The sequence below is a fragment of the Cololabis saira genome, chromosome 22 (assembly GCF_033807715.1).
Source record: "Cololabis saira isolate AMF1-May2022 chromosome 22, fColSai1.1, whole genome shotgun sequence".
Classification (NCBI taxonomy): domain Eukaryota; kingdom Metazoa; phylum Chordata; class Actinopteri; order Beloniformes; family Belonidae; genus Cololabis; species Cololabis saira.
The window spans coordinates 21,235,331-21,248,555 of record NC_084608.1 but is presented as its reverse complement, the minus strand read 5'-3'; the positions used below and the strand labels follow the sequence as shown (position 1 = coordinate 21,248,555).

General features: G+C 37.5%; 1 protein-coding gene across 11 annotated transcripts in view; it reads left to right on the top strand.

Moving 5' to 3' along the window:
• The window catches only part of cacnb2a (calcium channel, voltage-dependent, beta 2a), a 73,598-nt gene that overhangs the window by 45,390 nt on the left and 14,983 nt on the right, over positions 1-13,225 (top strand). For 7 of the 11 annotated variants that reach the window (XM_061712967.1, XM_061712971.1, XM_061712972.1 and 4 more), the window contains 5 exons: positions 2,948-3,067; positions 12,151-12,273; positions 12,344-12,480; positions 12,677-12,753; positions 13,056-13,189. In XM_061712967.1, the coding sequence (XP_061568951.1) occupies positions 2,948-3,067; positions 12,151-12,273; positions 12,344-12,480; positions 12,677-12,753; positions 13,056-13,189 (591 nt within the window). Of the gene's footprint in view, positions 1-31; positions 772-2,947; positions 3,068-10,864; positions 10,964-12,150; positions 12,274-12,343; positions 12,481-12,676; positions 12,754-13,055; positions 13,190-13,225 lie in introns of those variants that run through there. The other 4 variants (XM_061712970.1, XM_061712975.1, XM_061712976.1 and 1 more) reach the window with 3 other exon arrangements.

The following is a 13,225-nucleotide window of genomic DNA, read 5'->3' as shown; positions in this document are numbered from 1 at the left end:
AAATCGGAGCGTTTTTTCCATCAAAGAAGTTGGTGTGATTTTGTGTGCATGCATGTGTATTTTATTCATTACACCTGTGTTTCTCAAGGAAATCCATGATCACTGCATGGTGCTGAGGTCAGTGTAGCACAGTTGTATATTACCTGGTGATGATGTCGGTGTTGCACACAGTTATGAGAATCGTGATTCAGGGCAGGGCTCCTCATCAACTCCATATGACGTATCTCTGTTGTGCTTTATCTTTGTATAATGATTAGGGAAGACCAAGTGTATTGACCTGCATCTATAAAGCCAGAGTGTGCTGTTAATTATTGTTTTTTCATTTTTGTCACAGAAATTCTTGAAGACGTGTAGGCTAATTTAGATATGTGGCACTTTGAGAGCCACCAAGGGTCGAATTTTCCGCATTTGTGATGACAACAATAGCAGGAGAGATCATGAGCCTTGCTTACTAATTTGTTTTTCATCTCAGGTACAAAAGGGAATAATGGAAAAACACCCAGGCAACTAATGGGCAGCTGGGCTTTTCTGTAATATGGGGGACAGAATTATTAATAACGTAGCAACAACACTTTTGTTGTCTGGATACATAAATCAGGTAACCTAAGTGCTGAGGAGGGAGTGGTATGATCCTTCTTTGTATGTATGTGATGGCTGGGAAATTCTAATCAGCCACAGCATGAGGGAGGCTATTTTTAGCTCAAACAGCAGAGTGTGATGGTGCAGCGAAATGAATGAAAGACCTTGTGTGGGTGGCATACAAGTCTTCAGGTACGGATAAGAAACAGACTGCATCGTGTAATTAAAAACAAAGTTTTTGTTTGTGATTGCTCATTTGTTGCCCATATGAACCCATGATTACTGAGGTCATTAATGATCAAATGTTTATTATTGTTCTGATGTTTCATACATGTATGTATATATATATATATATATATATATATATATATATATATATATATATATATATATATATATATATATATATATATATATATATATATATATATATATATATATATATATATATATATATATATATACATTTATTTATTTAATTCTTTATTTAATTCTCCATCCATCCATCCATTGTCCACCGCATTATCCGAATATTTCTTATTCTTACTTTTCTTTATTCTTTATTTTTTCTTAATAAACTCACCACCTTATGAGGTAAACTGGTGCCAGATGTAAATCATAACGTGTACTGTGAGTGTTTATTACTCACTGATGGGGAAAAAGGAATGTCTTACTGTTTTAAACCTCTAAATTGATACAGTTATTGCCCCCGCCCACTTCAAATAAATGTTGTACCATGCCAGGAGAATTTATATAAAGCATTCAATTTATTTCTAATGTGATTGATAGTCTGCTCAGCCAATGACTAACTACTATCACTTTTTCATACATAATCGGCATGCTACTGCACTTAGCAAAGCGACCACCTCAGTTAGGGCTGGGCGATATGGACCAAAAGTCATATCTCGATATTTTCTAGCTGTATGGCGATACTCGATATATATCTCAATATTTTTTCTGTGCCTTAATTGGGGTTTCCCCCAAAGCCTTATAGCATAGCATCTCTGTTAGCTTCATTTTTTTCTGAGGCAAACCCTTAAAAAAACAGTCAGTTTTAATACAAAGCCTCGTGCTAAATGTCACACAGGTACATTTATTAACAGAGGTCTGCACAATATCAAAATGTATAAAACAAATGAAATAATAAACATAATAATTTATAATAATAAACTGCCTGCATATATAGAATACAAATGCTTCTTGAATAAAATAAAACAAATATCCCTTTCCTGCATAACAATTAAATTAAAATACACTGTGCAATTAATACAATGTAGACAGTAACAGGCAGACTTTTCCACTGAGGTTGACAGTTGTGCAAATAACAAAACATTTGTGCAAATCTCAAATAAAACATTCAAGTCAATTTGTCACAAAATAAGCTATATCAAAATCATTTAAAAAAAAAAAATGTAAAAAAAGAAATATATATATATTTTTTTAAATCGATATAAACGATATTGTCTCATACCATATCGTGTTTGAAAATATATCGATATATATTAAAATCTCGATATATCGCCCAGCCCTAACCTCAGTTAACAGCTAGATTTCTATCGGAGTGGCTGTTTTCTGGGCAGGCTTCTTCTGATCTGATTTTATGACACCATTCTAATTTCGATGAGCAATTCTTTGTGTCTCTAGACAGAGATTTTTTTTCATGCATTCGTGAACAAAAAAACAAAGAAACAAGAGAAAACAACTCTTCTATCTGTTGCAGGCTGTCATGTACATACTCAAATGCCTCTTTTCCCTTAAACCTTGTCAGTGTAGTTAAAAACAAGATCACAGACGGGCAAAGTTGTGAAAACAAAGCATTACTTTTACTACCCCAGCAATTATTTATGACTGTTTTTATGCATACCACCATACTGCATGTGAGTGCTAATGCAATGTCAGGGGAGTGAGCAGCGGATCTCATTTGTACCCGTATGTATGAGTGTGGATCTTCATGAGATAATCTGGCTTTACTTCATGTCACAGAGAGAAACTGGGATCTGGTGTTCCTCAAGACTTTTCCCTGTTTCCCACTAAGGGTTTGACTCTTGCTATTTCAGCGAGCAACTGAGAGAGAGATAGCTAAGGATAGAGAAAGAGCTGCTAGTGATGTAATGACCAAAAATACAGTTTCTGTCTTTTAAAATCATTCTGCTTAGATTTTGATTTGCCACTTCTGATTTCTCCAAAAGATCCACAAAGACCCCCTTTTTGAAGCACTAGGGCAATTGATACTGAAATATGATTTCTGTTGTGTCTTTTTAAAGCTCTAAAGCCCTTTGCTTTTCTTCTAATGCCTTCATTTCAAAGTGTGAAAAGACAGATTTAAGTTTAACCTGTCGCTAAGGTGTCGATGCCTGTGTCTCTGCAGGGTTCGGCCGACTCCTACACCAGCCGTCCATCAGACTCCGATGTGTCCCTTGAGGAGGATAAGGAGGCCGTGCGCAGAGAGGCAGAGCGACAGGCTCAGGCACAGCTTGACAAAGCCAAGGTTGGTGTCCTTAACCACTTAAAACCCACGTCACCCTCTTGTATTAATACGTTCTTACATCAGTGTGTCAAGAGTATTTGAAACACCTGTTGAAAGAGTGTCAACACATGGAAGTAGTAATGGACGATATTTTACCGTTCACGATAAACCGTCCAAAAAATTCCTCACGATAAGAATTTGTCATCTCGCGGTAAAAACGATAAATTCCCGTTGATGACGTTTTTGTTCTTTGGTTCTAAATCCACGCACAACATACATGAAGGAAGGAAGGAAGGAAGGAAGGAAGGAAGGAAGGAAGGAAGGAAGGAAGGAAGGAAGGAAGGAAGGAAGGAAGGAAGGAAGGAAGGAAGGAAACAAGGAAAGAAGGAAAGAAGGAAGGAGGAGAGAAAAGAGGAAGGGAAGAAGGAAGGAGAGAGCAGGAGGAAAGAAGGAAGGAAGGGAAAAAAGAAGGAAGGAAGGAAGGAAGGAAGGAAGGAAGGAAGGAAGGAAGGAAGGAAGGAAGGAAGGAAGGAAGGAAGGAAGGAAGGAAGGGAGGGAGGGAGGGAGGGAGGGAGGGAGGGAGGGAGGGAGGGAGGGAGGGAGGAAGGAAGGAAGGAAGGAAGGAAGGAAGGAAGGAAGGAAGGAAGGAAGGAAGGAAATGAGCCTGAAAGAAAGAAAGAAAGAAAGAAAGAAAGAAAGAAAGAAAGAAAGAAAGAAAGAAAGAAAGAAAGAAAGAAAGAAAGAAAGAAAGAAAGAAAGAAAGAAAGAAAGAAAGAAAGAAAGAAAGAAAGAAAGATAAATTCCCGTTGATGACGTTTTTGTGTAACAAACATGGCGGATCTGAGAGCGAGATAGATTTATAGTTACAAAAGTGGAGTTGAATTGGTATTTTTTTTAATCGTCATTTTTATCGTTATCGGGATAAATGCCAGAAATTATCGTGATACATTTTTTAGTCCAGACCGCCCATCCCTACATGGAAGTAATCAGTAATCAATACATGGACAGTTATAAATAACATGTTATGATTAGATGTAATTTAGTGTATTTAGCTTCAAGAAGGGATGGCAGTCCTCGCTGAAATTGTAATGTAAACTTTACACTGATGTTTTTCTTGTTGAAAAGCTGAGTCTGCTTCTTTTTTTGTTTCTCCTCTTAGGCCATTACTAATATTATTACTTGTTTCTACTTTCATAACTGCAAGCAACTGAGCCATTTATCTCAATGTGTTAGAGGACTCCAACCAAAGTTCAAAGTTGAGACATGACACAGTCACATAAAAAAGAAAGTACCGGTATAGCCTCTTTGAATTCTGATAATAATAGATTGAAATAATAATAATAATGGAAGGAATAGACTGGTCCTTACCGGGTATAAGAAAAAGGCATTTAAGGCCTCAGATGTAACACAACACATGCAACACATGGCCTATTACTCCTTGCCATTATTTATGTATTATCAGCACAACCTTGGCCAGGAAACATACGGTAAGCTCTGTGTACAAAAAAACATGTTCTTTTTACTTTTGCCCACTCCAAGCTACCGTTCATAGTGTAGGATTTTGCAGTGATGGTTAAAAGTTTCTCCTTTTTTTTTCAATGATCCTTTTTGTAGATTTGCAGATAGGGCTGCTGGACTGACTTAAAAGCAATAAGGGAAGCAGGATATTAGAGTTTATTTCCACTGCTTTTTACACATGACAGAGGGCTGATGAGGGCCACTGATGTGAGAGGTTCGGGGCCTCAGAGAGTTCAGCATCACTATTTATCAAAGCCAAGCCTCTCCTGCTCTGCTCTGCTCTGCTCTGCTCTTGGCCACAATTAGCAGCACATAAACAAACACACACATGACAAAGCAGGCTTGCCTTTGCGCGACAGGAATTACAATCAGAGCTCACTTCCACAAAATTGCTCAGCTCACTGGCACTGTTAAGATTAATGTCTTTGATCTATGAAATCATTTTATTATCGTCAGCTTGCGTTCTGTTCTCTTCCCACTTTACAGCCCATTGGATAGCCCATTATTCAGGTGTTTCAAGCAGATATCTGAAAAATGGGTTTATTGTCCATTGCCATTGGGTGTTTAGGGCCTATAACAGCTGGTATTTCATTAGACCAGAGCCTTAAGACTCTGGCTATCCATCCATTTGAGCAGAGATTTCTCCTCTTTTCTGTCCCTCGGTTTCTCATAGCTGGCAAAGACAGATGATTCCAGCAGAGCTATGTTGTTATTTTCCAGAGTCACCCTCTGTGGCACATTAATTAAAAAGATAAGTTGACTTTATAGATAACCTGGCATAAATTACCCCTGCTGGTATTTTACGTGACAGATGACTAGTAAAAAAAATAGCCTCTCAGTGGTCTGGCCACCAGAGAGTGCAAGTTGGAGTCAGAGGAAGTGCAGACTCTCTGACTTTGATCCTTTATGAGCAGTAAGTGACAAGCACTTTACTCTGAACACTACTTAAATAAGCGTACTGGGGACAGGTGATACCTCTAAAACCATACTTCTGAAACATACATGCACATAAAAACATCTTCTTTAGTAGTTTTTTTATATCTGGATAGAGGAGAGTTAAACACAGGCACACAAATGATCTTTACTTGACTTAGAATCTTGCAATATGTAACCTGCAGGACTCTGGGTTTTTGGAGTTTAACACATGTGAGGGACAAAGCTTGTTACAGTAGCTGTAACAATCAGACTATCAACAAAAAGTTATTTAAAATAGCTGTATCGGAGTATGAATGTCTTTGACTGACTGTTGAACTTAATGATCAAAAGTGTCATTAGCAAATCCGCATCCATCTTGGTTGTTTTGAACAGTGGCTCATGAATGTTCCTGTAGATCTCATCGCATAAAATCCACCCCAGAGTTATTTCATGAGAGCGAAATAAATAGATATTTCTATTCACCTTGAACTCTATACAGCTTTAATTCTCTTTCAGTGGATAATTTCACTTTTCATGATGTTGTTGTCACGACCATCACCTCTTACAATCAGTCAAGACCTGCTCTGAATGGCCTGGAAACAAAGCCCCATATCAAAGTTAAATTAATTTATTTAGCAGCTAAAGACACATGTATTTCCTATATGGGGTGGTGGATGCCGAAACAAAGCTACAGGTAGTTATAATGTGCAAAAATAACGTATTTTAAAGTTTGCTTTTACTATCTTCAAACAACAAATGACATGGTAGAAGAGCAGTTACTTAATTTCTCCTGCTCTCACTGAGCATTTCTTGTAGAATTAGATTCTTTGTAGATTCTGACAATAAAGAGCTAATTATTAATGTAAACAAGATGTGGCAGAACAACCAATTCAATATCCCTCCAAGTATGCATGATGGGCAAAAGAGGTTAAATAACTGGCAGCAACATTGGCTTAGTCAGTGTAGTCAAACAAACTTGAATAATTATAGAAATATCTTCCCGTTATAACTCAATAAAAGTTGTTTTGGTGCCATATAATTATACATTATTGAGGCTCTCTGCCCTGCCTGAGGCAAGTGCACAGAGCTGAGGCGAATTAATTTCAAATCAATCCAGAGCATTCAAGGTGAAACAATGATAGAACTTTGATTTATAGCATCAGGCTGTGTGTGTGTGCTGCTAATGGAAAGGCTGTGGCATGTTACATGGCAAATCAGCAAGAGAAGGCTCTCATCAAGTCAATATAAGCACAAGGAGGCCTGGGAGGTATAATCTAATGAAATATGTATGTTGTGATGAGATACTATAACAAGCATCGTGGGTTGTGAATTGGCCGCAGTCCATGGCACTACTCATTGGGTTCACAGTTGCAGACGAGACCTGGCTTAAGTTGGTTATCCTGTGCCACGTTCTTTGTCTGCTTCCTTCTCCTCCCATTGCCTGTCCTCTGCTGTTTTTAGACCGACTGCTCCTCTGCTTTGCAATCCTCTATCCTCAATATTTATCTTCCTCCCTCTTTCACTGCAGTCAATATGGCATCCATAATGAAGGCCTGCATTATGTAAGAAGCAGTATGGGCACAACCTAAAGATTAAGAGACATTGTACAAGGAATAAAGATGTCATTATGTGCAGATCTTGCTTTCATGGGTGATATAAGTTGGTGTGGGAACACATTTGTTTGAGCAATTGCCATCAGTCTGGAAAACGTCATTTAACTTATAGAAAGCTTTGTCTGATAAGCCATGATAGATATAGACCAGAGGAGAAGCAGGAAGGGAGAAAAGAGGAAGCTGTAAAACAACTGAAAGAAAATGTGCAAATGAAAAATGGAGCTCATACTTTCCAATGAATATTTATATTGGCTCTTAATAAATCTTAGTAATGTGATTTCATAAGGATTTCTAATGCATTTTTTGCCAAAAACTCTCTTAGTTCATAATCTTTATTTTACACCTGCAGTATTTCAATGACGTACCAGCAGTGGCCTGTAAAACCTTTCCTGAGGTGTATGATGCATTACTCCCACAGTGAGATGCTTTACTGGCTAATGCTGTCTGGAAAAAAACTAAAAAATAAATCTTGAGCATAAATCCCAGGGTAAATGATCTAATTGAGTTTCATACTCAATTACCCCCCTCCAAAATGTGTGATTGAATATAAAAACAGTTTGAGCCATGCATGTACGGAGAAGTAAAATGTTCCACAGCTTGGGGGTTGCAACTACACACTATCAATCACATCTTTTTTTTATTTGGAAATTGGAACTAAAATGAAAAGAAACTGAGTAGATGATTGCAGAGCTCTTTCAGGGATGTGAATATTTTGAATTTGAAAAAACAAAAAGGGAGTCAGTGAAGGGGTTGCCATGGTGCTGCCTTTTGAGTTTTCTGCCGACATCTCAAGGAACGTTGACCGAAACCAACATAAAATGCCACATAAAATGTATATCCCTTTTATAAGGGCAGTCGATAAAATACTTGAAATTTCAAAATGTTTAACTCTAAAGGGTTATTTTAGAATATTAAAGGACCTCTATTAACATTGTAACTTTTTATTTTTGTAATAAGCATAGACTGTAGGTCTACGTAAGTGACCAAATATGGTCACTTGACCACTAAAGGGTTGATGCCCTTTCTTTGGAAAGGATCACTAAGGTGAAGCTTTCAAGGCAATCGCTAAGATTGATAAGCTGATTGCAGTCACTCATAGCTGGGAAAAACTAGACTTAACCACAGCTCATAAATCACACCCAGATTTTTGACATAAGAGTAACTATGTGGAGCAAAAAGACCAGCGTGATTTGCAAATGGATCACACATCCCAAACCAAAATAACAGTCTTGTTTTCATCAAGGTTATGAAAGTCGAGGTTTAGTCATGCTTTATAGTCCATGGGCCAGAGCCCAAAATTTCACTTGTCAGTGCCACTCAAGGTGACCAAACATACTTATGATTTTTGAAAAAACTATGTCTATAGATGATATTTTGGTATGATAACCCTTCCTGAGTGGCAGCTGGATCACAGTTATCAGCTCATGAAGTTACCCACCTCCTTCAGAAAATTACATTTTAGATACTGGTGCATATCCTGGTTTACACTCATGTACAGGATATCTGTCAATGTTTCACTATATAGTCTTTGGTATCATTTTAAAGGAGACCTTTTAAGCATTCATTCAAGCTAAGATGTGAATCTTTCTGACCAACATAGAGGTCACTGCAGCTCTTTATACTATAAACAAGACACATTTTTACACAATTTTCGCCTAAAGGCTCAGTTATGCTTCTGCGTCAAAATGGCGCCGTGCCTACGGCGTCTGGTTTTCGTCGACGCAGAGGACACGCCGTCACCTGCGCCGTCGCTGACGTGCACCTCCCGAAAATTGTAACTACGCGTCGAGGAGACGCCGAGCACACGCAGACCGAGAGGGCTGTGATTGGTTCGTTTGAAAGCGAAGCATTTCCGGTTTCCGGTTTGAAGCAGTAGTGAACTTCCAGGGCTCTTTTCTTCGTTTATATGTGATTTTTTTTGTTTTGGTTTTTTGCACAATAGTTGTCCTTATTTCTTTGATTTACTGTGACCGGAAAATGTCGGATAAACCATTCAGAAAAAGATCGCTAACTAGTGGCCGCGGGGGGTACTGCACCGCGACCAAATGGAGTGACGGAGAAGTCAGAAGGGTTCAGCACGGCGTCACGGCTGCGGCGTGTGCTCTGCGTTGGTGTGACGCAGAACCATAACTGAGCCTTAAATGATATACTATCTTTTAGCCCTGTGTCAACTACGAACAACAGAGACACAAAATACAAACTGGAAATACTGGAATACTCACAGGACAATAAGGATTGAGGAAATGTATAATATACCCCTACTATATTGTTGTTACCGGTCATTGTGAGCCTTAAACTAGATGAGCATCATTAGGCTCCTATGAAACTATAACAGGCTACTGTCACAAACTGGTCTTTATCATGCAAATACACGACATAAAGGACATAACAATGAGATAAGGAACCAGCTTAGTTTTATAAACAACATTAGAACACAAAATACAAAAAAAAAAAAAAAATACAAAAACGTGAATACTCACAGGACCATAAGGATTCAGGAAATGTATAATATACCCAATTTAGAATCATCAATTAACCTGAAGGGGGTGGTTAACTTCATGAGCTGATAACTATGATACAGCTGCCACTCAGGAAGGGTTATCATACCAAAATATCATCTATAGACATGGATCTTTTCAAAAATCATAAGAAAGTTTGGTCACCTTGAGTGGTGCTGATATCTGGTCTGGCCCATGGACTATTAAGGGCACCAAGCCAGTCGAGTAAAGATTTTAAGAGCATTGCTGTTATGTTATGAATGTTTTAAGTTAAAGAAAAATAGAGAGGAATATTATATTTTCTATACTGATATTATGTTTATAATATTATGTTATTTTAAAAATAAACTCTGAAGTCAACGTTTACAACAAAAAGTGTATAGGGCCCAAATTAGAGCCTTGGGCTTCCCCAAAAGTACAGTATTCACTTTCACTGTAGGCACTTTTTTTTAATTTATTTTGATTTCCAAAACTCTGAAATATATATTCACTAAGAATTGCATTTTACTGGTGACCTGGGTGTACCCTGCCTTTCACTCACTGACAGCCGACTTAAGCTCCAGCAGACCCCTGGGACCCTGAATATGATTCAATCAGATGTAGTTAATGGATGAATGGATGCCTAAAAACTAGTCACTAACCGTGTCACTTTTTTTAGCCCATTGTTTTGATTATACTGCTGGCCAGTTACACTCTCATTGTAATCATCATTTTAGTAAACAGTTTGTAAAAACAGAATCGTCGCTGGTTGCCTGGAAGTAACAGGAGAGATAAACTTAATTTAGCATCTAAGACTTTATGGAGACCAAAACTTAAAAGAAAAGTGGATATTCATGAAGTAACCAAAAATAAGGTAGAATAAATAAGTAACTATGGTGCTTTTCTTATTTTGAGCGTGATAGTAATTATACTAGGATAATTTTTACGAGTAAGGATATATTGGTGTGTGTACTGTTTTGGCTTGTTGAGGTCTTTTTTTCTCCACATGGGCAGAAAATCATTTAGTGCCACTTTAGAAATAAAACACAAGATGAACTTGTTTCTGTTCTAAGTTGAATATGAATATATCTTAGGCCTTAAATTTGACGTGGAATTTTGGCACAAACCTGAAACTGTAGTGGACATTACCTCACTCTGTTCATATACCGTACTTTATTTTTGGGTTGCTTAGAGAAAATCTGATTGTGGCTCTGCTATGACGAAACAGCCACAGCAGGCCAGATTTGAGCACACTTTGAGAGCATTTCCCAGAATCTGCATAAAGTCCAACTGGATAATAGCCTTAGAGCGCTGATTTAGTAGGTTCATTTCGGCTCGGAGCAGAATATTTTTCTCATCTTGATGTTTTTCATCTGCAGGTAAATATTTGTCATGTGAGTTTACACTGGGAGATTACGCTGAGCCACATCCTTGTGCAGTCACTTTTGCTTTTCAGTTGACTTCTGTCATGCTTGTCACTTCGTCTAAGGCTGAGCAAATGTAATCTGGTTGAAGCCGTGACCATGTTGCCAACTGTTGCCGCCGCTGCCGCCAGACTGGCTCCAAGATTATGTCCAAAAGCATTTTATGTAATTCTTAAAAAGATGTGTGCCTAAAATGGATATTCTGGCCATGGAAAACAAATTCAAAAAGAACTTTAATTGTTTACCTATAACATTTAATCAAGATGTGTCTATTTTAAATCCTATTCAGATTTTGTTTTATAGAAATGTAATGTGTTGGTGTGAGCAAAGGAAACGGGCTCTTGCATGGTCAATGAAAAGAGGGTTTTTATCACATCCTGCAGGGGTATGAGCAGTATTTCTTTGGATTCCTCCTTCATGTCAATTATTATTTGTCCCTAAGAGGAAGGGCAGCAGTTATCAGATGTGAAGGTCAGTATTGATTCTGCCACTATCAAGATTGTTGGATTGACATGTTTTCAGACATGTTAAACCGGATTTGTGTGCATGTATATAGATAGATGTGTGCACATTTGGTTTAGATTTACCTTATTTAGATTTATTTATTTTCTATATATTCAGTTAAAATAGATTTATTTATGTATATATTTATTTACAAGGGATTCTACATGTTCAAAATGTGTGTATATGTGTATATATATATCTATTTGTATATAGATACATCTAATGTTGTTATACAATAGTTTTGACACGTCTGGAAAGAATCAATAAATGAAATTAACATGTGACCCATTTGCAAAGGTGCTGTTTGTACTGCCCATAAATAACTATGAGAAGGATATTATGATTAATAAAAAAAAACTCTTTAGTGTGTAAGCAAAGACACAGTGTATCAGCAAATACATTTGTGTAAAGAAGACTACCGGTAAGTCTGGATGAGTCAGAGCCTTCACTGATCTCTCATTCAGTTATTTTTGAACCTCAGAAAAAGACACGAATCACAGCTCACCAAAAGTGAACAAAACTAACATTTGTCTAGGTTTCCTGTCTCATTCTGGAGTTATGGCTGTGGATTTTCTTTTACATTTTTTCTTTTAATCTTTTAAATGATTTGCAATACATTTTTCTTTGCTTTCTTATTTTGTGCTTTCTGATAGACCAAACCAGTTGCATTTGCAGTTCGCACAAATGTCAGCTACAGCCCTTGTCATGACGATGACGTCCCCGTGCCAGGCATGGCCATCTCCTTTGAGGCTAAAGACTTCCTTCATGTCAAAGAGGTGACGATACTGGCGATATCCAAGACCCTGAAAAGTAGCACGTTGATGACAATTTTCTTTTTTTGTGTAGAAATTCAACAATGATTGGTGGATAGGACGTCTGGTTAAAGAAGGCTGTGAAATCGGCTTCATCCCCAGTCCAGTGAAGCTTGAAAACGCTCGCATCCTCCAGGAGCAGAGAGCCAAACAGGGCAAATTACTCTCCAGGTACAAATTATTATTATTATTATTATTATTATTATTATTATTATTATTATTATTATTATTATTATTATTATTATTATTGTTATTATTATTATTATTATTATTATTATTATTATTATTATTATTATTATTATTATTATTATTATTATTTATTTCGTTTTTTTAAACACTGATGTCACTAATATTTATTTTTTTCCAGTAAATTGGGAGCAAACTCATCATCTAGTTTAGGTGAAGTGGTTCCTAACTCACGGAAATCTACTCCTCCTTCATCTGGTAAGTGGCACCACGGGCAGATTCCAAATCTCTTTGCATTTAAACTTCACATTTATTAGATTGTTTAACCTTTTTAACCAACATTTAAGAACTGAAATCAGGTTGAAGGTAAGGTACACTAGATTTTTCCGATTTTCTGTCAATCAGCGATTATTCTTGTGATTTTGGTACTTATACATGTTTCATTTATTATTTGCGCAGCATCTACATTCTGTGTCATTGTTGATGTGAAGTGTACAGCATCGGCTGTGACCGCCCGTGTTCACCTGTGTGTGATGAGGCTTTTGTCTGTTTGTGGATAGCCATTGACATAGATACCACAGGATTAGACCCCGAGGATAATGAGCTTCCGGTCAACCTGCGCTCCCCTAAAGCCAGTCCAAACACTGTCATATCACCCCTAGCAAAAGAGAAACGAATGCCCTTCTTTAAGAAGGTAAACTCTGGGCCGCCCCATCTTTGTCTTCCACCT